This window comes from Salarias fasciatus, chromosome 22 (genome assembly GCF_902148845.1).
Source record: "Salarias fasciatus chromosome 22, fSalaFa1.1, whole genome shotgun sequence".
In the NCBI taxonomy this organism is placed as follows: domain Eukaryota; kingdom Metazoa; phylum Chordata; class Actinopteri; order Blenniiformes; family Blenniidae; genus Salarias; species Salarias fasciatus.
In genome coordinates, this window is record NC_043765.1 from 8,180,950 (window position 1) to 8,206,758 (window position 25,809).

General features: G+C 41.8%; 1 protein-coding gene across 1 annotated transcript; it reads right to left on the reverse strand.

Moving 5' to 3' along the window:
* Positions 1–1,167: 1,167 nt before the first annotated feature.
* On the reverse strand, positions 1,168–23,649 carry LOC115409948 (gamma-enolase-like). The gene is made up of 13 exons (XM_030121307.1): positions 23,601–23,649; positions 13,309–13,394; positions 12,708–12,803; positions 12,197–12,255; positions 10,302–10,371; positions 9,142–9,275; positions 8,766–8,857; positions 8,391–8,521; positions 7,803–8,000; positions 7,275–7,476; positions 4,258–4,366; positions 3,906–3,964; positions 1,168–2,274 (listed from the first exon to the last, which is right to left on the reverse strand). Exons 2-13 carry the CDS (start codon positions 13,391–13,393, stop codon positions 2,205–2,207), a joined length of 1,305 nt encoding a protein of 434 aa, XP_029977167.1. The 5' UTR covers position 13,394; positions 23,601–23,649; the 3' UTR covers positions 1,168–2,204.
* Between the last annotated feature and the right edge of the window lie 2,160 nt (positions 23,650–25,809).

Sequence of the window (25,809 nt, forward strand, 5' to 3'; positions counted from 1 at the left end):
CAGTCTTGTTTGCTTCATATATTTTCTACAGGAAACACTCTTGATCATCAGTGCATCACAGAGCGCACAGAGAAACAGACGTTTAAACAAACATGTCGTTTCACTGGGAGAAAGTTCATGTGCTGCCCGTATTGTGCCGTTTAATGGGAGTGTTAATCACTTAGCCACTGCCATTTAACTTAAAAATCTCTGTATTTAATTCAAATCTTAACCCCTTTTAACTCTGAGCCACAAAGTTTTAAAATATGAAAAAAAGAAAAATCCAAATCCAGCTCCTCTAGCTGGGAAGTCATAGTGCTCACCACTAATCTTCCACTTCACCAGTGAAATAATCTCTGTACTTAAACTAATTTATCACTGTGCCAGAAAGTTCCCCTGAGCACTTTGTGTTTTCAAGGCTGTGAAGCAGAAATCTCCCAAGGAATTGATCGATTGTAGTTCCTTTGTGTGACTGAGTACCACTAACCCCCCCCCCGTGTCACTCCACAGAATAATCCCTGTTGTTTCACAAATTGTAATCAATTTACTGCTGTGCCTTAAAGTTCAGCTCACTTCAGACCAATTTCTGTCATTTAGGGAGATTTGAACTAATTTTGTGGAGTTTATCGACTAAGCAGAAAGACTCTTTCTGCATGTGCCACCCACTGAGAACACTGTTTCATCCAGCAAAGTAATGAGAGTATTTTAAAGATTTTATACAATTTAATCACTCATCTAAATTCTTTGGGAGGTCAGAAACTACAGGTAAAACTCTGCATTTTCTGACTCTTTGCATCTCTTCTAGCACACTTCAGTCTGCAATGATCCCTGGATACATTCTGAACTTGCTCATGCATGATCAAAGAAAATGCACAGGGCACAAGAGCCGAGATGTCTAATGTCAGTCTCCGTTCTGCCCCACATATCTCTAGAAAAGCTGCGACGATCGCTGACCTTGTAGTTACCACTACTCTATTCACTAGTTCTTACAGTTTCTCAACTGAAATAGAAGGTTAAATAAAAAAGGAAAGAAAAGCCTGAATCTTTGGAAAATGAGCCAGTTTATGACGTATCACCATGTGAAACTAATTTTCTTTACTGTTTCAGTGGTTACGCTGAAATTTTGAGAAGCAACACAGACACAAAAAGACAAAGGACACTGAACTGTGACTGAAAATGTAAATTACCATCTTTTTTATTTCACATATGTTCACATTATTTTCAATGACAAGCATTCTGTTAATCTTTTATTATTTTTAAATCACTTTCATCTTTTCTTTTTTTTTCAACACAGCTATTCTATGGACATTCAGAAGGAAACGAAGGAACAAAGGTTTAGTAGATCTTTTTAAAACCTTTTTTTTTTTTTTTTTTTTGGTTCTTAAAGACAGAAGAGGGAGTTCAAGCATGAAGGACAAATAATCTGAACCAACCACATATCCGGGCAAAAGGGGGGGGGGGGGGGAAGGAGCAACCCGAAAACTGAGAAACAGACACAGGACGAGAAGAGAAGTGAGAGGTGAGGAGCAGGAGGAGGAGTGCAGGTGCTGGAGTGTCCAGGTGAGAGTGGTGTGACACAGCTGAGTGTTGTGAGTGTCCAGGTGTTACAGTGTGTGTTTCTATTGTTTGTCACTCAGTCCCTGAAGCTGCTGCTTTCTGCCAGTGCATCGTCCTCTTTTGGTGCTGCAGGTTCATCTCTTTCAGTTGCGTGCATCACTCTACATTAGTCTAATATATCTCTACGAGTATTGTCTTTCACTCTCTTTTTTATTTTTACATTATTAGTCTTTTTTTTATATTATTTTTGCAGCTCCGACCTCTGGCTGTACACAAACTAATCCTTTAAAACTACAGTAACAGTGCATGTCTGGCTTATAAATATTAGATTTTTATGGTATTTCCCCTGCATGTGCATTAGCGCGTGTTGCATCGGCTTAGTTATTAAATCTTTGTGTGAGTGTGTAATGCATACGGTATCTTCTCCCTACCTTAAAATCCAGTGCATAAGTTATTTATTAAATTATTCTTATTGATTTATTTATTCTTTCTTTCTTTTTCTTCTCTCTTTTTTTTTTTTTTTTTTTTGCTTGGCTCTTTTGTTTGTGAGTGTTTTTCATGAGTATGTGTGAACTTTCTTTGAACATGGCTCACTCCTTGTGTGATTTTGTGTGTGTGTGTGTGTGTGTGTGTGTGTGTTAGTGCATCATTCGTTTGTCAGGTCAGTTTCACAGGGCGCTGGGGTTCCTGAAGTTATGCCCTGCAAAGCGAGCCTGGTCACCCAACTCTTCCTCAATCCTGCAAAGAAGCAACGAGAGAAAAACACAGACAATTTTAATACAGCTGTAAAGCAACATTTTTGTGAGATAATAAATCAGCAGGTCTGAAAAAAAAGAAGAGATTTTCCAGATTCCGCACTGTGATGGAGCTGCAAATTGGGGTCACAAATACAACACAGTCATTTCGGCACTTTTACAGAGAAAACTCAACAAAGTTCACCAAGATCTGGGATCATCTCCTTTCTTTTGGTTTATTTGAATTATCTTCACTCCTGATGGCAGTATCTGTTGTCTTTTTCATAGATATTTAGTTCTCTTCATCTGTAATAAGTGAGATCAGTGAGGATGTCTCTAGGTTGAAGTTTTAGTCCTGCATGTTTTACCCCTGCTTCAGTCTGATGGGCGAGCCATCATGGAGCTCTGCAGATAAAAAAACTGCTCAATATGTGGAGCAGATTCATCAAGATTTAACACCTGTGAATCAAAGTACAGAGCGACGGATGCATTCATGAAAATGATGGAACGCGTCACTTATGGTGTAGATGTGTGTTTGTTAGTGAAGGTTCTTTGGAAAAAACAGTCTTGACTTAGTTTACTACCATAGTTTTCAACCATTTTTAGCCATCAAGTCTTCTCTGTGCCCCGCTGCTGCATGAGGCCTCCTGCAGTGACTCATGTTTTCTTCCAGGTTGCACGTGTGCATGCATGCCAACCTCAAACTGATTAGCGTTTATCGCCTGTTGTTGCTCCTGTAAGTCCCTGCACCCTCCACCTCTCCCACCCCCCCCCTCGGCAAACCGATGGGATTACGCTGCTTAGCCGGCCTCTTCCTCCCCCTCATCCTCCCCCTCCCCGGTGGCTGCTGACTGGCTCGGACACATGGGGTGACACCAGCACTGCTGTCGCCTGTCACATCAATTAGCTCTGTGATGCTAAACGCCAGGACGGAGCAGGAGAGGAGACGTGTTGCTGCAGCGCTGATGTCAGATTCTCTGCTACTGGAAAGAAAATGTTGGATCTGAAAACGCTGCCAAAAGGAGCCAGAGTGCATTTATAAAAGAAATACTTTTGCTGTCCTGAACAGTTCCTTGTGATCCACACTTTGATAATATTTGAGCCACACTAGTCAAATAATAGTAATAAAACTTGAAGTTTCTTTGATAAAAATTGTGAAGTGAAACCTTTGACAGGATGAAACATCAAGTTTCAATGTAACAACATCCCGGAGTCATCTCTTTCCTTCTTATTCTCAGAGTGGTACAAACGTCGAAATCCTTAATTTTGATACAATAAAGAGAAAATTCTCTCTAGAATCTGTACACTGATGGAGGTTCTGACCCCCTTCACCCCTGTGAGTTCTTTCTTTAGAGCACTATGTCTTCTAATTGTTCCACAGTGGGCAAATTTGTTGTTAGTTTCATTAAAAAGTTGCAGTCAGTGTCTCCTTTGCAATTCTCTCTTCTTGAAAGACTGGACACAAGAGTCAGATGAGTCGACCAGAAGCATAAACAGAACAAGATGAAAACAAAAAGCTGAATAAATCAATAAAAGGTCCACTGTGAAGTGTTTGTGAAGCCTCTCTGAAGAGCTGAAGTGTGCGTCTCTTGGAGCTGTGACGGTGTGAGGAGGATCAAGCAGCAGCAAACTGACCTCATCAGCTGGTTGTACTTGGCCAGCCGCTCAGATCTGCAGGGGGCGCCGGTCTTAATCTGCACAGAGAGACACGGAGACCCCAAGTCCTGAAGATGACTCAGAAAATATATGATACAGTATATTGATGGGCACTCATTGAAACACTTTTAAAACAGACCCGTACTTATCCCTTCTAAAAACTTTCAATCAGCATTATTAAATGTCATTCAAAAAATAAAAATATGTTGAAAAGGGATGAATTGAGAAAAATGACTGGGCCATGTTAGTTTTTAACAGCTTTCAGAAAGGGAAATCAATGGCGTATTTAAAGCTGGTGCTGATTGCTCATGTCAGCTCGGGGTGTGTTTACCTGTCCGGTGCACAGTCCCACCACCAGGTCGGCGATGAAGGTGTCCTCTGTCTCTCCTGAGCGATGGCTGACCATCACACCCCAGCCGTTGGCCTGAGCCAGTTTACACCTGCAGATCCAGAACAGACGCTGAATAAACACTCTCCTCACTTTCTTAACTTGATAGCTCATCAGAGTCAGAAAAAGAAAAAATAAGTTAATAAAGTAACTGGTGGCAGTAACACCACTAGTCTCAGCACTAAGTTATTATTTCTCGACACCCCCGTCTTGATAATCCTAAACTTCTTCAGTCTTCAGGAAAAACGTGTGACTATGAATAACATTTAATGGATATTCAAGCTTTTACTGTTCCATTTGTACTGTTCCTCTTGGTTTTATTAGTTGCACATCGTGTCTTTATATTATCTATGCAGCATTTCCTTTAACACAAGTCTGATTAACCACTGCAGAAATAAATAAACTTTAACTTAAATTATCTTGCTGACTGTTACTATCATCCTTGAATAAGCTTGCGTTTATAAAAGTTGTCTGCATGTTTGTCGTTTATCTCAGCTTTTTTCGTCGCTCAGAAATCAGCACTAACAGATTTGAGAGCATCTTCCTCCCTCAAACTGATGCAACTTCAGCTGCACTGAGTGAGTGAGTCAGCCATTGTGGTGACCCCCACAGAGCAGGCAGATCAGCCCTGCTGGCACAGGAATGCGATCAGACAGAAAGTGCTGCTGAATTCAGAAGCAGCGGCGTTGATGACGTAGAGCTGAGTAAACGTCGGGGTCATGGTTGTGCTCCAACGCGGTCCGGCGGCCTCTCTCTGCTGTCCTGGAAGCTCCTGCTGCATACTTAATCTACAATGATTGCACAAGTTCATTATTATGGCGATATTAATTTGAAGCTATAGTACATCTGCAGGGAGAAGCAGAAAAAAAATGCTGATTGCTAACAGGAATAAACAGGAGCTTAGTGAAATAGTAATGCCGATGCTAAAGTTAAAGCTTGCAGACTACAGAGTGCAGAAGTCACAGGAAGTTAAGTGGGAGTCAAGGTCGTGGCACCGAATCATCGTCTCACGAGAGAACACGATGCATATATTAACACGCGCAGGTTAATTAATCTGGTTCTGATTTATTTGTTGCTTCGACGTATCTGACATGTTAACCTGTCAGCAACATTAAAATGAGGATGTAAGTGAAGTTGGTGCCGCTGGGTTTTCGCGATTTGGCCGTCAGAGCAATAAAACGAAGCCAATTTATCAGATTAACGACACGGGAGGCTTTTCATGTGACCGATGCAATAAATCAGCAGTAATATCATCAGCTCTGTTTCTACCGTTTAATCTTCCTCACCCTGTCTCCTCCTCCTCCTCCTCCTGCTGTAACCCTGCCTCACCGGCATGATTGATGGCTTCATAACCTCCAGTGATGTTTGGTTGGGTGGAAGATTGATGGCTTCCACAGATCCGGGAGTGAAGAACACACCCTCCTCAGCAAGATATCCTCTGATATGAGATACATGAACACAAAAGTCCAAGACAGACGTCTGACTGACAGCTGATCTCAATGCTGAAAACCTGCTGTCACTCTCCGTCGTTCACTTATCTTCTGTAAATGTCGTCTCTGGTGCAAGGTCAACAAGCTGACAGGTGATAACATGGTGGGCGAGTGTGCGTGTGTGTGCGTTTGTGTGTATCTCAGCCAAGATGGATGCCTCAGTAAGGTCAGCACGAGGTCTCAAGGTGACGGATCCACCTGATGAGGCTAGAAAAGAGTTGAGAGCTGTGGAAAGTTCCTCCTTTAAGTCAAGAAAATCCTGTGAAATGCTCACGTATTGTCATCTTTCTCACAACTACTTTGTTGTATCTTAATATGAGGTATCTGGTTTTTATTATCACTCGCATCTATTCTTAAAAGTTTATCCAATTTTTTTAATTCATATTGTTTTAATATCTTTTAACAAATGGATTTTATGTTTTTCTTTCTCTTTCTTTTTTCTCTTACGTCACTTTTAACATACACTTATTTACATTATTCCCTGTATTTTTTTTTCTTGACCCTTCTTTGATCTCTGCATTCTTGTAATAACACCTTATGTTGTGTGTGTGTGCGGAAGTGCTTGTCTGTTTGTTGGGTGTGTGGCTTCCCTCCTCTGTGAAAGTTGTGTGTGTGTGTGTGATTGCCTGTCTGTGATCAATTACCCAAACTGTCGTCCCCTGTGCCGCACCTGTGTCTTCCTCTCCTCAAACCCAGCTCTTCCCCTGTTCGTCGTCAGATCGCCGTAGCTGCTTTGTGCTCTGACATCCAGAGTCCTCGTGTTCTTCCCCCTCATGTGTTGCTCTCGTTTTTTGAACTCCTGCTCATTTTCGGTCTCGCTTTTGCCTCACCCTTTTGAATCCACAGTTTGAGTCCAAGCTTTCTCTATGACTGTCATGCAGTCCAGAAATAGACAGCTGAGGCTAATTCAGTGCCTGTAGGTATGCATGTGAGTGTGTTGTCTGTCTGTCATGACTCTGGTTTCCTGTTTCTTTCTTGAAAAGTGTTTTTTTTCCCCAGGTTTCCCTTCTTGTCTTGGATGTCTTGAGACTCCACTCCTCTTGTGGACCCTCTCCTCTCCTCATAGCACTTAATCACACGTCTGGTGTAATGGTGCTTGTGCACTTCCTCTTCCTCCATCCCTTGTGACTCCGCCCCGGTGCGCTGCCTCTCTGATTATCACCTCAAGTGTTTCCGCCGGTGTCTCGTCGGCCCTGCCTCCCAGTGTGTGTATTTAAGCTTTCAGTCTGTCTTGTTGCTTCTACTGCTGTATCTCCGTGCTTCTCGGTTCACCGTAGTTCATTGAGTAGCTACGTTTCGTTCTCGCCGCCATCTACTTTCTTAAATGATGGTTTGGGTTCTCCTTTGACACCTTGCAACATCTCTCTGTATTCGTCCTGTGATGGACTGATAATCTGTCCAGGGATTCTCTGAATTCAGCTGGGAACAGTTCTAACCCTCGAAAACCCAAAAAAGCTAAAGCGTACGTACGCCTGTATGGCCTCGGTGACGGATCCGATCTGGTTGACTTTGAGCAGCAGACAGTTACAGGCTCGCTCCTCGGCCGCCTTCTCTATCCTCTTGGGGTTGGTCACCGTCAGGTCGTCCCCGACCACCTGGATCCCCACCTGGGCCGTCAGAAGGGACCAGGCCTCCCAGTCGTCCTGGTCGAACGGGTCTTCGATGGACACCACTGAAGAAGATCGGAGATCCAAGGACAGGCACAGATTGGCATTAAAGAATCAAAATATGCAGATAAGACACTGAACTGAAGTGTCTGATGATTAGTTGAGTTGTCTCCGTTGATGTGGTTTAGTTTGCTCTGAGCTCAGTTTGAGGCATTTGGCACCATATTTTCATAATAACTTCCCTACAAAAATCCCCTTTAGAGCCATAAACAATCAGAATATCAAGAAACATATTGCAGTTTGATATTTTTTGCTATAAACCAAATGATAACATCGCCTGCAAGGAGCTGCATTTACCCAGATGATGCTGAAACTACCAAAAAAGCTCCACCTGGGTAGTTGTTGACGAAGCCCTGGTAGATGTCGGCCAGCTCCTCGGCAGAGATGTGTCTGGAGGAATCCGGCGGCGATTTGAAGTCCAGGTCGTATTTCCCCTCGCGGTAAAACTCCGAGGCGGCCACGTCCATCCCAACAACCACCTTATCCGTGAAACCGGCCTTCTCGATGGCCGTCTGCAGCAGGTCCAGAGCTGAGGGGAGGAACAGAAGAAAGATCAAGAAGGTTTGAACAACTCTCGGCTCCAGACAGAATCTGATTTGATGGATTTTGAAGCCAGACAGAAAACTTTAGTTTTTATTGTTAAAAACTGAGGTAATGTACTTCACATTTAGGAAAGGTAAGCATTTGATTTTGCACTTTATAAATGTCATGTTCTACAGTAAATGTCAAATTTTATTGCCTCTCCCAAAAGAACAAAGCTGTTTTTTTTCCTCCCATGGCCATGTAGCAGTTCTTTCTCTACATGATTTACCAGCATGCTCAGGGACCTGAAGAAGGTCGGGGGTGGTCGCTGGTGATATTTAACAGTTAGGCGGAATCTGAGGGGTTGGCATTTTCTTCTTGAATAAAAAGCACTCACCCTCGCTGTTCTCCAGGATGTTGGGAGCAAATCCTCCCTCGTCGCCCACGTTGGTGGCATCTTGGCCGTATTTCTCCTGAATCACCCCCTTCAGCGTGTGGTAGAGCTCTGCTCCTATCCTCAACGCCTCCCTGAAAGAACAGAGCAATGACGGGCAGAGGAAGGGGGCACAGAACGAAGAATATTAGAGACGGAAAAGAGAAAATGCATCAAAACAACTATAGAAATAGTAGAAATTCATCTTTTTAAATGTGCTCAATAATAACAATTAAACAATGAGTTCAAACTGTGTGTGTCAGTGAACTGTCTTGATAAGAGAAGACTACTAATGGATGCATTTTTGTTTTTTTCTGTGAATGCGTGGCAAATTCTTACTTGAAAGACTCGGCTCCGACTGGCAGAACCATGAACTCCTGCATGGCCAGTTTGTTTCCTGCATGAGATCCTCCATTGATCACATTAAAAGCCTGAGAGAGAGATGAAAATAACTCCGCTAAAGTACAAAAAATCTTTGTGAACTTTGTATTTGATTAACCCTGATCTGAGGAAGAATACGTTCCCATTCCAGTCACAGCTACAAATGCTGTCACACCATGAACACCGCATTAGTTTTTCATTGTTGTTTAGATGAACTATTGACCTTTCACTGTGTCTTGAACAAAGGTATGAAAAAAAAGAAGAAAAGGGCAAAAACAACTGTTCCTGTGTTTCCACAGCACTGGGAATGCAACGTGATGTGTTTGAGCCTTACGGGAACTGGCAGCACCAGCTCCGTGTTTCCGGCCAGGTCGGCTATGTGGCGGTACAGGGGGACGTCTTTCTCCACTGCGCCGGCCTTACAGATGGCCAGAGATACTCCCAGGATGGCGTTGGCTCCGAACTGAGCTGTTTGACAGAGGACAAAGAGTTTTAGTGAAAAATAACCTGAAAATATTACAAAATACATCAACAAAATTTTGGACACTAAACAATGATACTGTTGGTCACCAAGTCACAAAACACATCACAACTTCAATTTGTGATGTGTAAAGCGAACTTTGTATACAGAATCATGTTAATGCATTGGTGTCTCAGAGCCTAAGACCACCAGAATTGAAAAGATTTCCCTTGATTCTCTGAATAGTTGGATGATATAAGAAATCGTAGAAGGTGGTATCATCAGCGTACAATGATTTTACTTTGAGATACATGTGTTGGAAGCAGTTTGATGGCTGTGAGGAGTAGTTTCTCACATATTGGTGACTTTACTTCGTACACACTCTGCCTAAAGCGTTCTTTCAATCCCCAGCCATGTTACTGAGCCACTAATATTAACTTAAATGCTTTTATTAAAGTGCTCCTCTGAATATACTACTCACTTTTTAAGTCTTTCATTGCCTCCGATCAAACTTGAGAAAAATTTTTGGCATTAATGTTGTTCTCCAGCTCTTTAGCACTTCTTTCTGTGCTTTTTTTGATACATTTTTTGCTTGCCTGAAACTCTCTGGTTATAACCGCCTGTGTTTTTGCACAGTAAGTTAATTCTAATCATTTTCCAATGAGGTCAGCAGCAGTTTAGGACGACAGGTTTTCTGCACTGAAAGAAATTAATTCCATTACTTTCAGGGCTGCGTACAAATAATCTTATGTGGCGGAGGATTTAAATAAAGGAACAACTAATTTACTGCCAAGGCAAGTTTGCCAAAGCCTGTTGGGAACAGCAATCTATTTGCTCTGTCTTGTTCCCGTCTGTATTTATGCCTGTTGTTGCTCTGTAAAGCGCTTTGTGGCTTCGGTGCAAAATGTTTCTCAAATGCTTCCCACAAGAAAACACAGAGCGGCAGGAATGCTGAGAAATATCCAGCTGACCGGCGAGACTCGGATGAAGCGGTGTTAGTCATGACGGCGCCTTCCCGCCATGCCGAGACTCACATTTGTTTTCTGTGCCATCCATCTCGATCATCATGTTGTCCAGCTGCTCCTGCTCCACGACGCTGATGCCCTGCAGATGAGTGCAGAAGGTGGAGACATTGATTTATTAAATATTCTCAGATCAGGTACAGCAAGCCTATAAAATATGAGACTGTTATTCAACTTCTTCTGTTCATAACTCTTCAATCACAGTGGTTGCTTTTGATGATTCAACCCGTTTAATCAAAATTCTCCATTGCAATTTCAAAACAATCATTCTTACTAAAAGTACATTCAGATATTGTGTATATTTTGACTTTGACTTGTTAAATTCTATAATAATACATCAAACAATCATCAAAACTGTCATATTGAGTTTGTTCATGAAATGTTACATTAAAATAAAATTGACACATTTTAATCTCCCAAATGTAAAAATCTGGGAAAACACATTCAGTAAGCGATTTTAGAGATAAGCGACTCCCTCAGGACAATTTCTCAGGTAATTTGTAATATTTGATGGAGATTTGGTGCATTTCAATGCCAAAGTATTAATAATTTTGTCATTATGTGTGTCTGTTTCTAAATAAACTGTGATGTTATCATAACAGTATTTATATTATTGTCATGTATCATCATCTCTTTGGGGGGAAAAGTGTGGAAAAAAACAGTTTCTTATTAAATGAAAGCACAAGTCATAAAAAATTGTAAAATGCTGCATGAGCAAAACCTGCTGAACCTGCTTTACTCTGTGTTGTATCAGCGATGTTCTATCAGTGTATCACTAAAAGATTTCCTTCATGTGGATGTACAAAATGCACATTTTCTTTTTAAATCGAGACGTTAATTCTAAGGATTTTGTCAATATCACTAATCACTAAACATTACCTCTAAAATTTTCTTTTGTAACATAGTTTATCTTTTCTTCTTTTATTCATTTATTTAGCTCTTTAAAACTCCTTCAACAGAACATTTGATTTTGCCACTTTTGCTACTTTTTTCGTCATTTTTTTTTTCACAGACTTTTCAAACGTCTGCTTGTTTCTGGCTTCTTAAACACGCTCCTCACAGTGAAAACTCCTCACAGCCACACACGTCGCTTGCTTCTTGCTCCCTGACTGACAGCAAAGAGTCATCCCGATGTGAAATATCCTCCTCTCATGAAAATATCCCACAATCCATTGCTTCAGAGAGCTGAATCATGCCAGTCTTACACACACACACCTCATTCATGTCCCATCGTATTCACACTTTTTTTTTTCCTCACACATTATCATCTTCACACGCCTGCTCACTTTCCTCCCCTGTAACTGGCAGCTGAGGGGATTTGATCTTTTTCTCACAGCTTATCTGAGGATGCGTCCAAACGTATCGCTGAGCGTACAAGGCTGTTTATTGGACATGTTTGTAGAGAGATTGAAGGTAGATCATGTATATTTTCATCACAAGCGGTTCAAGATTGGTGCCCTGAGGAACCCCGCAGAAGATTGTTTTGTTTGTTTTTTGGCGAAATGTAAACAGACGTCACTTTTATAGCATATTCTCAACTTCAGTTGCCTCAAAGCACTGTATGCTGTCGGTTCCTTTCACCCAGTCATACACACTTTTACACACCAGTGGTGACGGCTGCCATGCAAGGACCTCGACCTTCAGAACATCTTGAGTTTTTAATGTCTTTGCCAAGGACGCTTCAACATCTGGACAGAGCCAGATGGGGCATCGGGGGATGCAGGACGACCCACTCGAACCAGTGAACCACAGTAAACTTCACACAGAAAAGTGATGCGATTTGTAATAACTTTCAAATTAAGCACACTGACTGACTTTGCACTGCAGAGTGCAAAATGTAATATTTCAGATGATCTATATGAACTTTTCTGCAAAACTTCTTTTATATAAAGGTTTTGATGACTTACAGAAGCTATAAGAGCCGGACCCAGAGTGTCATTGATGTGCCCGACTGCCTTTAAAACACCTGAGGAACAAAAAGACAGAAAATAGATCAGGAGTGCGTACCAGCTGTGGAAGATATAAAAGTAAAGGTTCACTGTGATGGAAAAAAAGTCAGTTCAGAAAATAATCTTTTGTCTAAAAATCAGGTCAAAAAATAATTCTGTGTACTTAATTAAGAGGCCCAACTGAGTGAGGGAGGCAAAGATGTGCAAATGTTTCTTTACCAAAAAACCAGGTTGTCTTATTCTACATGAAATGATTTACTAGATCAACTGGACAGCTCTGATTTTTAGCTTTTCTAAATGTGTTTCAGGTGCTTTGCATTGGGAATTCGGATTTTCCTGACTACAACTCTTCTGTCTTTATTTACAGCAGTTGTTACCAGTTAATTAATATCAGTAACTTTATCGTTGCATTCCATAAGTTGTGAATGATTCATTACAGTATGCATGTTCAGGTGATGAGTTTTCGTACCTTTGCCCTTGTAGCGACTCTTGTCCCCATCCCGGAGCTCCAGAGCCTCATAGATGCCCGTGGACGCTCCGCTGGGCACCGCAGCCCTGAACAGACCTGAGCAAAGCACACAGAATAATTCACATAGTTACTACTGCAACAGCTCAAAATCTTCAGGGTTTTTTATCTAATTTAAATAAAACAGTCTAGAAAACTTGTCTTAAAGTAAATAAAGGTGCATCGAGACACATGAACAAATAATATTCATTTATTCTTTTACTATGAGACTGTTTTTTGACTTGCAGTGTTGTGATTAACCAGAACATTACAGTCGCCTTTTCCCAAGTTTGGAAACGACTGGAACATCAGAGCTCAAACTCAGATTTACAGTCTCAAGAAGTTAAGACTTCTGGAACTTTCCCTCTTTTCCTTTCTGCTTTATAAATGTTCGATGTGGACAAAGGTCAAGTTGAATTCATTAGCTGAACTCTTGAGTTAGAGTTGAGTTGAGGTGTTTTTCCACCTCTTGAGGGTTCTCTGGGAACATTTTAATGTTAGCCGACATCCCGCTGTTGAGTATAAAGCCGGTTCAGTTTAATCAGACGGGCTTCACAGTGGTCACCTTTTTCTGTGTGAAGGTCCACTTCCACCGTGGGGTTTCCCCGGGAGTCCAAGATCTCCCTGGCAACGATGCTGACGATCGACATGCTGAGAGGCAGAAAACGAGAAAAACAGGCCCGGATGAACTGCTTCACCTCAAAGAAACCGTTCCGGAGTCACATATCAAGTCAGACCAAATAAAAATGAGGCGGGAAGGGAAGAACTGCGAACCCTCATGGGTAAAGAGAACTATTTTTACACCAAACACACACGCAAGGACCCGTCAGGGGAGTCAACAAACAGCCTCACTGCAGCATCACTGTGAGAATCAAAGCTCGCCACAGAGGACTGTGTTCTCACACACACTTTTACACACACGATGCAGCAGAAAAGCATCAGCGAATAAGAGAGGTAAAATATGGATGAGGGTGGAAGACGTGGCGTCTGCATATCTGCACTCAATCACCAATCACATCGGGCGGACTGAGTCTGGAGCGCACCGTGAATTAACCAGAAGGAGGAGGAGGAGGAGGATGATGATGATGATGAACATTTCCTGTCATTTTAAAGAACTTGAGATTGATTAAATGAAGAAATAAGTTTAAAATTGAGTCTAATGTGAAGCTATTAAAGACACGATAAATTTCAGGAAGATGTTCAGACACAAATTTCAGAGCATCTTCTTTCAAGTAACTAACGGCAACACTAAGGTCACATTATTCAGCCCTTCACATTACAACCAGGTGGCTTTGTCAAGTAGCTATTTACTTTTTATTCTAAGTATTTTGTAAAGTAATTGCTGCACGTTCTGATCAATGATGATTTTAGTGTGCTTTTTTTAGTGATGATTTTAGAAACTAATATTCTATTTAAGAAATGGTTTGCTTTTGTCTGTTGTCATTTAATTTCAGACAGCATTAGCTTCTTTTAATGAGAAAGCTAAACAGCCATATGAATGCAGTGACATATGCAGACAGAATAAACCTGATGACGAACACGTGTAACAATGGCCAAGCCGCCATGCGAGGTGCTCCGTCTCGGCTGTGAGTAATGTTGGGGTTCAATGCCTTGCCCAAGGACACCTCAAGAGTGAGATGGACCAACCTTTGGACTGGAAAACAACACACTCAACCAACTGAGCCACAGTCGCCCACGTCGATATTACATATTTATGTGTAGACTAGTTGAGAGAGAGAGGGAGAGAGAGAGAGAGAGAGAGAGAGAGAGAGAGAGAGAGAGAGAGAGAGAGAGAGAGAGAGAGAGAGAGAGAGAGAGAGAGAGAGAGAGAGAGGTCGTACAGTGCTAATGGAAGAAATGTGTATTTCTGGATGTTGCTCTACATTTGCTCCCCTTTGCAGTTGTTTCAATTTCAGATGAACAATTTTTTTTTCAATGTTTGATTAAAAAAATACCAAATAGTGCAACATTGACAACTTTCTGTCACTTTTGTGCTTCGCTGACTCATTTTAAGCCTCTTTTGTGACCTTTATATTTGTACTGCTCTGGAGTTTAGACCTCAAACCAGCTGTCTTTTTTTGCAGCTTTATCCAGCTCCGGGTCCGATCATGCATGACTGTTAGCAAATGCAGACGACCAGACACACTCACGCCAATTCAGAGTCACCAGTTCACCAAGTTCTTGAAGTATAGCAGGAAACTTGAGAAATGAACATGCAAAAACCTGAAACCTCAAAAAAGAGATATTGTCACTGCTGTGTTGCCTCTTCAAGTGTTCTACTGGAGTATTCAACCTTCCTCTGGATTCAATGGGCCTTGTCACATAAATCTAAGATTTTATTTTTGTCAGAAATCTCATCTCTACTGCAAATGAGCCTTTTTACAGTATTTGAACAGGTGGAATTTTAAGTTTGATGAAAAATAGAGACTGAAATTCAGGAGCAAAACACCAGGACCTCCCTGCCACTCCCATTATTTCTGCTCTTTCCTCAGTAAAAGCTTCCTCTCTCCCTCATTGGTATTCAAGTCAGACTCCAGCAAAACTGCAACGATGTGTCAGAAAAGGCCTTTGATGTCGTCCTCATCTCTGCATAAAACATAAATACTTCATCGATCTGGGAGCTAAATGTGGCTCGTTGCTAGCTTGCAGATATGTTGGCACTGAGGCGCTCCGTCCTCGAGGCGCTGACAGAACGATGGAGGCTCAGAGGGAGTGTGTCCTCTCCTCTTACACTCCTATCTGTCCAAGAGTCCCTTTATCAAAGCAGTCTGGAATGAATACAGACAGATAAATATGTTAACATCTAATGTACCAATCTGGAGTATTTAAGAGGGTCTAATAGTCCGATAAACATAGTCACACACTCATATCAATACTTGATCAGGGTGACTATTTTCTTCTTTAAGCGGTTGGAGGAAAAGAAAAAACTGATCCAAGGTCGAAAGAAACTGCACAGAAAATGAATTAGTGGGAAGAAGTTAGTGGAACGATAACTGTTTTAATTCTTTATTTGATCTAATGATGTGTGTGTATTTCTGTGACAGGTACCTGATCAATGAGCTCAGTTGATAATGCATCGATTGGTGGGAGGAAGATTCTCTATTAAAGGAGTATTTCACTTTTTAGTTGCCATGTACAGTTTCCTTTGATCCTAAGTGGGTCAGATCAATAGTAGGTTGCTTAATAACCCATTAATGACAACTCAGAGTGTCCTTCATTTGTTTTAGGGCAAAGAAGTAGGAGTTCATCCTTAAAAAAATACTTTTCAACCAGTGATGCTCCCTAATTTTAGGATCAACAACAAACAAGAGTGCAATTTGTGAATATTTATTTATTCCTTTGGTTTTTTTTTTCAAAAGTAGGTTTGTCCAGGCCTATCCGGCTGTTGTGATGTTCATTAATCTTGTACTTTTTCTTAATACTTTTCCAGCAGGGCCTTTTTTGTGTACATGTTTGTTAATTTTCACACTTTAACGTCGTCCTATAGTCAAGATAAGACCTTTTTGTGTGCTGGGTGTGATTCACAGGCCACGTAATGATTCCACTGCTTTATAATCTAGATGTCATTGCTCATTAAAGGAATGTATTTATGATATATTCAGGAGTAGTGTCGCACTCATGTGAGTCCAGGAGCCACATACAGCTGCTGATGCAGATTCACCGTCACAGAGTGGCTTAAGTGCTGCTGATACTTCACAATCAGAAAGGCAGAGTTCACGGCTGCTCCTCTGATGTCTCAGCATTGTGTGACTGGCAGAAGGATCTTGTAAAGGGAAGTTAAGAATTATCTCAGATTTGCAATCCTCGTGCACCACTGCTCCGAGGCATACTCAGTGTAAGTGTAAACACGCCTGGTAATAAATCCAATTATGTCTCAGAGTTCATTGTCATAAAGACCTACAGCACAAACAGAGTGTCTCTCATCCCCAGGTTGGAAAATATGGCTACATATGGAGTATCATCCTCTTCTCTCATGAATTTGCTTCACTTTATTTTGTTCTTCCCTGCATTAAAACTATTAATATTTACTGAAAACACTGCATTCAATGACATTAACATTATCTTGTGCAGGATCCTCATCTTGTGCTCTGTTGTTAGTGTAATACCAGATTATAAATACAAGCATATTCATATCCATGAATATTTAGACATTGTTTACATCAGAATTTATATAATTTATGCTGCGTTGTTGTCATTTCCATCGTCATTCCCCTCTGGGATCCATGCAAACATGTTCTGTTGAAGCAGAAGCTTCCTCTGGCGAGCTGCAGAGCTGCTGTCTCTCCCTGTGAAATGGAGCCATCTGTATTCTATTAACATTATCCAAATCTGAAAAGCAGTGAAAAGCAGCTGCGTCTGTTTGACTTAACTCCTGTTGACTGGAGGAGGAGCGCCTCAGTGATCCTGATCTGACACTAATATGAAACATGTTCGACTGTATGTAGCACTAGAATTAACCTGGATTCACAGCAGGTGTGATTAGCATTAGCATCCTGGACTAAAGCTTAGCCTCTGTTTTATTTAAACTCTCTGTGTGTTCTCTTCTGCTCCAGTCTTCTTGTCTTCATCAGGAACATGCCACTTTCAACCTGACATGAAGTCACATTGCATCCTCCTGTCCTGCGGCTCTTTTCTGTATCGTGGAGCGACGCAAGTCTCCTGGGCGACACTGGAATACTTCCACCGGTTTTCACAGCAGCTTTGACCCTCACTTCCCGTTCACTGTTGTTTGATCACAACAATGACAACCTGCAAATTTATGCTGACTCATTTCTTTCACTCGTTGCCAGTCGCGAGGGTATAAAAGCATCGGCAAGTAATGTGTGAAATGTAAACGGTGCTCAGCAACAAGGTGGCTGACTCGCTGCCAGCATCCACTCAGTGAGGAGGAAAATGGGCGACTGATGCTTAGGTGGGCATTTTTTACTGGTTTTATAGTTTTCCTTTTTCATTATCTCTTTTTGGGTGCTGTGTTGAAGCCCCACCCTGCGGTGCTGCAGCTTCCTACACACCTCCCAAAGGGTGGAGCAGTGCAACAGAGACTGGTGCAATTCTCAGTTTCTGTCCCATTAATATTTTTGGTTTAGTCTGTTTTAATCAGGTGTTGTTTTGTTTGGAAAGTTTCTCTGGACTTGCACGAGTTTGCTATTATGTAGATCTTGCGACATCCGCAGAAGATTTTCCATTTATCTCATTAAATGAGACGTCATTTCATTTGATTGTCACTCACAGACATGCCACTCCAGGAAAGTGTTTCCCACATTTATCTGCACTCATCATCTGATAACTGAAAACACACGCTCCGTCTTCTTGATCTGTCTGCACCCCAATGAGATTATTTCTCATCTCCGTTCGTGGTTCTCCCTCCTCTCTCACTGTTTTCCTCCATCCCTGTCTGTTTGTGCTGCATGTTACGTAAGCTCTACAGCAGCAGCAGGGAGAGGGAGGACACCCATGAGCGCACCACACCACACCTACCAGAGACTGCAGTGCTCAGCAGAAAATACACCACCCAGTGAGAGAGAGAGGGAGAGACACAGAGAGAGAGAGAGAGAGAGAGGGAATAAAAGCCTTGAGAGAAAATAGAAGGAAAGAAATGAGGACACGACTTATGTCAAGAAAAATATATGATACTGAACACAAAGGAAGTGATGTGAAAAGGAGAAAGAAGCCGTACAACATGGGCCGCATTTCCAAAAACACTGAGTCAGGAAAGAAGGTCAGTTATTATCAGTGGTAATTATATCTCAATTAATGCAGAACTAAACACATTTTAAGGTGCAAATCACTTAATGAATGGTGTTTAAGTACCGTAACTGAACTTTATTTAGTCATTCAATGAGCTCTCATAAGTAGCTACAGTTTTCTCACAGCAGTACATAACTCCTTGCAATTTCATCTATTGGTAGAGACAGTAAAATGTTTGTGCTCCACACCATAATCAGTCGCCCATTCCTGCCATGAACAAGCAAGACATGTCAATTACAATCTGTCTTAATTTTTGCCCTAAATTTCAAAACTGGATATATAGACTGAAGATTAACCTGAATATCTGTCATTTATTGAAACTCTGGTTCATGTAGGAAAATAAGAAAAGAATTATGAGTAATAAAGAAAAATAAATTATCAATATTTTTTATCCTATGTAAAAGTCAAAACAAATGTTTTTTTTCATACATTGCGGGATATTGGTCACTGCCAGTGCTGTGAATATGAAGTGTTACTGCAGTCCCACTACTTTTACCCCGATTTCTTACATGAACTGAGTATTATCATCATCTCCAGCAGCATTAGCATCAGCCAGACTATTTGTCTGCCTGTTGGTACATTATATCAGATGCTCCATCATTGGTTCATCAATGTGGTTCTTTGAAGACGCCTTTGGAGCGTCTTTCTCCCACTAACTGATCTATAGCTGAACTTGATGAGTGAATCAGTCACCGGACTGCTTCCCACAGCTTCGTCAATAAAATTAAGTTTCATTTGCAGTAACTTGTGTGTAACTAAATTACTTCTACCTCTCTACTTTGACAAGGGGCTTTAATTTGTCGTGATTTTCAATTTCTTTGCAAGTCATTTCACTTATTCACGGTGCAATGTCTGTCTTGTGGGTCAGATAAGTCCATCAGGAACTGCTTTGATCTGAATTCATTGGAATCACAGTGGAGAAACCATTTAGAGCATTTTAGTTCATAACTTTACCCACAGCTGACAAAGCCATGTAAGTGCATGAGCATTTGAAGTTGTTGTGCCAGTCGTAAGCAGCTTCTTCAAGCTCCGTCATGTTGTGAGGAATTGTAATTTTGCTGACGGCTTGTTTTGGAGAGACGCGGTGAGGCTGGGATGAGTCCAGTCCTCTTCTGTGGCTCCTGTATCCAGAGCAGGGTCACACACTTTCATCTGCTTTCAGGAGAAAATGAAAAGAATCCTTCAACTAAAAATAGTTCACATGTGATATTGAAATGGTGAAGGATACAGAAATATGTGAAATGCCTGATGGCAGTGGAAATAAGTATCTGATAAGTAGACAGACAGATATAATGAATTTCCAGGAGGAAGGAGAGAGAGAGGGAGAGAGGGAGAGCGATGAAGGACGAAACGGAGAGCGAGTGGAAACTGGGAGGCAGGCTGAGAGAGATGGAGAGATGAAGCGAGAATGGAAGAAATAAATAATTAAATGGCCCTGCTTGGCAGGAGAATAGAGGAAAAAATGGAGAGATGAAACAGAGAGGGAGGAGGCAGGACGAAGACCAGGGGAACAGAAGGCCCGGCGTGGCTCGTATGGCATCCACACTGAAAGTGAGGCCGTCTCACACGTGCATATGTAGCGCTAATAACATGTCCACATTCACACGCATGCAGCATCGGCTTGCAATTATCGCAGCACTTAGCGTCCACCCACACCGCACACAGTGCCAGAGATGTAGATATTAAACACACACTCACACAATCAAGCATCGCATCACTCGTACTGGATATTCAATATACACGTAAACATGCAGCCACTTTCCAAAAAATCAAATCGCTACAGTAATACACACACACACACACACACACACACACACACACACACGTACAGTAAAGCTTTTAACGATTGCCGAATAACACATGACAGCCATTAAATACACTCATAAGCACATTCTTATGGCCGTTTTGCAAGAAATCAGAGCAAGTATAAAATGTGAGCAACTCTGTTTGATAAAGAAATGTTTCTTCAATATGTTCACACGCAGGCGAGAACTGGTGGAGGCACAAAGTGGTTTTCATTCGTGCCCCACAGCAGGTATCACCATGTTCGGTCCTGGCTTTACAGAGCTGTATTCTCTTTCGTCAAGGTTGGACGACTCTTTAAATGGACCCGCAGAGAATCGTTTTAGTCTGTTGGGAAAGATCCAACAGACATATTTTGAATGTAGATCACTCTTATCTTACAAGAATGAAGATTGTAACCACCTGGTCATTTCTGCGAGCACCACTGTCAGCACTGAATTTTGATTTTGAACAGTGCATCTGATTTGACTGGTAAAATTCTGGCCTAAAATTTCCATTTGCAGTGACAGAAGGGGAAAATGATCTTGATATGGTATGCTTAATAATTGGGGTGCTGGTTTGTGCAGTGGTATCGGCTTCATTATACATTTCAAGCTGTTATCTATGAGCATATTTTAAATTTTAGTTTTTGGTTTTAAGTCACTTTTGTCTCTCAGATCTGACAACTCATGTTTCTTTTGTGGGTGCTCCAGTTTTGCCTAATAGTAACTAGAGACTCTCAAGTCCCACACACACTGCGGTGGTGGGTTCAAGGTGAATAAAGAATAAGATGGATGAATAGGTGGGAGAAGTGACCATTTCCTGGCATTTTAGTTGTTCAGGCCTAAGTGCACTAAAAAATTTAACTATTGACAAGAAATTCAATTCAGTTCAATTCAGCTTTATTTATGAAGTGCCAATTACAACATAGACGTTTCTAGACACGTTTACAGAGCAGAGAAATGTAAACACAAGGCATGATGATTAAAGATGAACTCGAGGTGAATCGAGTCTATTTCATTTATTTCCTTCAGTTGATATTGACTGTGATGTTATGTGTTCTTTAGTGCTTAAGGCTTGTTATTCATCTAATGCTTACAGATATATTTATGCTTCAAAGAGCTGATTCAAATGCCGTAAATAGTAAGAGGAGTCAATACAGTTTTCATGTCACGTCGATGGTGAGATATTGACAAGCAAGGTTCTCACTTTCTCTTTAAAAGGAGTTGGGCTGACTCATGTTAGCCATTCACAAGGACAGCACATTTTATTATTTTCTCAGGACTTTGCAGCTTTCACTCCATGTATTAATGTGAATTGTCAAGACAGAAATCAGTGGGCTTTTTTCGGTCCTATATTTGAGGTAAGAGCCTCCACCTTCTTAATACGCAATTGGTTACAATCAATATCTCGTCAAACCTGTTGATTTTCGTTTTGAAATGAAAGACAGAAGAAAATGTGTCCTTATCGAGTCTGATCAGAAAGAGACAGCGGAAAGTATATTTTCTGCGTGATGCAGCAGCATTGACTAAAGAATAGACCAACTGCGCTCTGTTAATTGTTACATACATGACATTATGTTATAGACATGCGGACAAACTTTGTCGGAAGCAACCTGACGTGACGTTACCATGGACCTGATCAGATCGTGCGCAGGGTTACATCAGTCTTCCAGTTTGATTGTTTTTTCAGTCAGATAGATCCAATTTGATGAGATGAAACTGTTTACATGACATGCTTTAAATTGGATTACTTAGGTCCAAGCAACAGTTGCTACCATGATAAATGACACGGATCCAGGCCAGCAGAACTAGGATGAGACATGGCTTCATATCCGAGGTTGAATGAGATTTGTTGCACAAAGTGAAAATGTCAAAAAATGTCAAATGTCTACTGCTGCTGTTTTCATAACAGCCGCTGCAGGTCGTCCACGGCAGAGGTTAACAACCTGGGGGTACACACCCAAACTGATCAACAGATCACGAATGTGAGTCTTTGTCTGCTCTGAGATTGCTTGAATCAGAGAGGGTGTGTCCATCCACCAGCACTGAACTTCACTGCAATGTTATAGTAACTCAGAAATTGGAGACAAAGGTTTCATCTGCAACCTTTCTTGAAAGCAACATGACATGTCTTCATGGGGAGGAGATTGTGAGCCACAGATGTCTTGAACTGACAAAACCCCAAATCAACCAACATGTCAACTGCATCCCTGCATTGCAGCCTTCATCATTGCTTTGACCACTAGAGGTCAGCATCAGCCCTGATGATGAGGAGAGAGGAGCTCCCTGAACAGTTTGAAAAAGACACGAGCCACTCATAACTCATGCCAAAGACTGTCGCCGCTCGGCTTCTTAAAATGTAGCATAAAACGTATCTACACTTTCAGAGAATAAATAAAACCAATTAAAGGCTGTGCATGTCACTTTAATGAATTACATTCATCTTATAAATCTGCTGTCAGAGCATCTAAAGGAGCAGCGAGCATGGACCACATTTACACACACTGCTGCCTCATCATCAAAAGCACTTCACATACCAAGGACTCCACAGTACTGACTGCAGGATCTCTTCTCTCTTACACACACACACACACACACACACATACAATCATACACTGTCATTTTACAAGAAACAGGAGAAAGGGATGCAGCAAGATCGCAGACATACATTTTCCTGTGCTTCCATATTCCAACTGAACATCTCTCTCTCTCTCTCTCTCTCTCTCTCTCTCTCTCTCTCTCTCTCTCTCGCTCATGCACACACACAGTTACACACAAACACCTAGGGCATTATCTGTCACACTCACATTTTTCCACTACCCCCTCCAACTACATCAACCCAACAGAGACACATTTATTAGTACGTTTGATGACGCTTCTGTGACCAGTGTTCACACAAATCATTCAAAACTCACACACACACACAAGCACACTTCCTTCCCCTTCACACCTGCACACAATTATACAGACCCAGATACACATTTTGGACAGTCATGTTCACGCATATTTTCCATCACTGCCAGACATGCATATTTCCATACGAACATCAAGACACGCATGGCATTTTCTTAATAAATTGCATGACACAGACACACATATCTAAAACAGCAAATCTCTCTCTCTCACACACACTCTCTCTCTCTCTCTCTCTCTCTCACACACACACACACACACACACACACACACACACACACACACACACAAGCAGCATCCACCTGCATCCTTTCTAAATGCACCATCCAGCAAACAATAACAGAATCAAAAAACAATGGTGAACCCCCCCCCCGACAGAAATAGATAAGAATAATAAGAGAGAGCCCTTTACCTGCCGCCTCTGCGCGCGCGTGTGTGTGTGCGTTCAGCCTTCCACTGTGACCGAGAAAATACTGGAGGAGAGGCAGAGCGATGAGAGAGGGAGAGGAAAACAGGAGGGGAGGTAGAAGAGGAGATGTGTGATGATGGGGGGGAGGGGAGATGACTCAGAGGGAGATGGAGAGAGGAAGAGGAGGGTTAATTAAAAAGGAGGAGATGGTCGAAGGGGTGGGATGAAGGGATAAGGATGGGGTGCAGAGACTCGTCGCCTGACGGAGGAGGTAAAAATAGAAAGAGGGAGGACTGGTTCTCTCGTTCTCTGTGGCGTGCCCGTGCTCCGTGTCTCCCTGTGTTTCTCCAGTGCTGCAGTGGGGTTCAGCTCAGTCGATGTATATACAGTTACATAATCCATCCTTCTCCAACACACTCAGACACGATGATGCACAAGGGTGTGTGAGGATCTGCAGTTCTCGTCAGTGTCAATCTACCGCACTTTTTGGGACTGAATGGTTGGGTTTTACGGGGTGAACACTTTGTTTCAGGCTGACTTGGAGCAAAAAACTGGGGTCTGATGTTTAAACCCCACAGCAGGCAATGTAAACAATACGGCCCCAGAGGAAGCGTTGTCCTTAATGGCTCCCTTTGATTTGTAGTTTGGTTTGTTTCCCCCAGTGAAAAGATGAAACTTGAATGCACAATAACTTACATTGCTTTGAGTGGTGGTTCCCAACCTGGAGGTCTCCAGAGATCACAGAGAGGGCTCCAGGCTTTTTTCTGCTCTGAGGTCTCCAAATTAGATTTCCACTACTGAAAGAAAACTGTAATAAGATTTTTTTAACACTCCAGGGGACACCTTGTTAATTGTCCTTTGCTTTCGTTCGGAAGGCTCCTGCACTTGTTGATAAATGTGTGTGTGTACATCAGCATTTGGCCTCACTGAAATGCTTTGGCAAGGCAGAGATGAGAATGGGGAAATATGTGTTATTCCAAGAAAATAATGCCGGGAACAACTGGTTTTAAATTCTTCTGATATCCATTACTGTGAGGAAGCTGCACTGAGATTATGGCCTACCTGTTCTCAGTGTTCTGCGGAGTATTTTGATTTGCCAATGGCTGTCAAATTTAGGTTTCCAGATAAATTCAAGCATGCATGTTGTGCATCAGTGACTAATTTCATTACAGCTCCTTTGTTTGTTGCAGACTTATGTTGAGCTTTGTCCTTGCTGCTCTAAAAACAGACAAAGTTGTTAATGGCGACTGGAGGGTGACACTGATACACATTGACAGGGCAAAAGAAGCATGCATGTGTGTGTGTGTGTTTGATGCAGTGTCCTGCATGGCTGAATATTGTCTTGATTCACCAGCTAATGTGTTTGGTGCATGCATGAGAGTTCGTTTTGCACTGGCAGGTGAATATACGTGGGTGTGAGAGAGTGTGTGTTAGAGTGTGCGGGTAGTGTGCGAGATAATCTACAATTAAATTCCAGAATTTAATGGGATTATCTTCAAGAGACAAGCAGCACAACGTCCTTGACATCTATCCCTGTGGTTCGCCACGGGTGAACAACAGATAGAGACACATAAACAGAGAGAGAGAGAGAATGAAGAAGAGGAGACGGGGGCGAGAGAGAAAATGAAGCAGTAATGAAGAAGAGAAGCAAAAAGAGCAACACGGAGATCAAAGTGCAATGGAATGCTTGTGAAGTGAGAGGCGCTGAGGCCGTCCGGAGGGAAGGGCTAATGGAGAAGTGCCTTGCATTGTAATTATCTCATTTTCTGCTGCGTTACCACTGAAGGTCGACTGGCCTTCCCCCCGGCCGGCTCCCCCTCCACCTGCAGCGCTCCACTGCTGACCAGGCCAAACAACACAAACACACTCACCACTGCTGAAGAAGACATTACATGAAGGGTATTTTTAAGTTCTACATTGGCCGCTCTCGTTTTAGATTTTATACACGTATATGTTACTCCTATGTTACTCCTCAATGTGCACCAAGCATGAAATATTAATCCTGAAAATATAACTCCTTAAGTAAATTTTTAATCAGGCATTTGAAAAGCATGGTTGGAGGACAACTACAAAAATAGAAGATTAAAAAAAAATAGAAAGGATTCTATTGAAAAATGAATGAGGAGCTCCGGTATCACCCAAAAAAACGTCCAGTGAAATCAAAGAGCATCTGCTTGCTGGTTGGTTGGTTGGCTGGGAGCAGCTAAAGGCT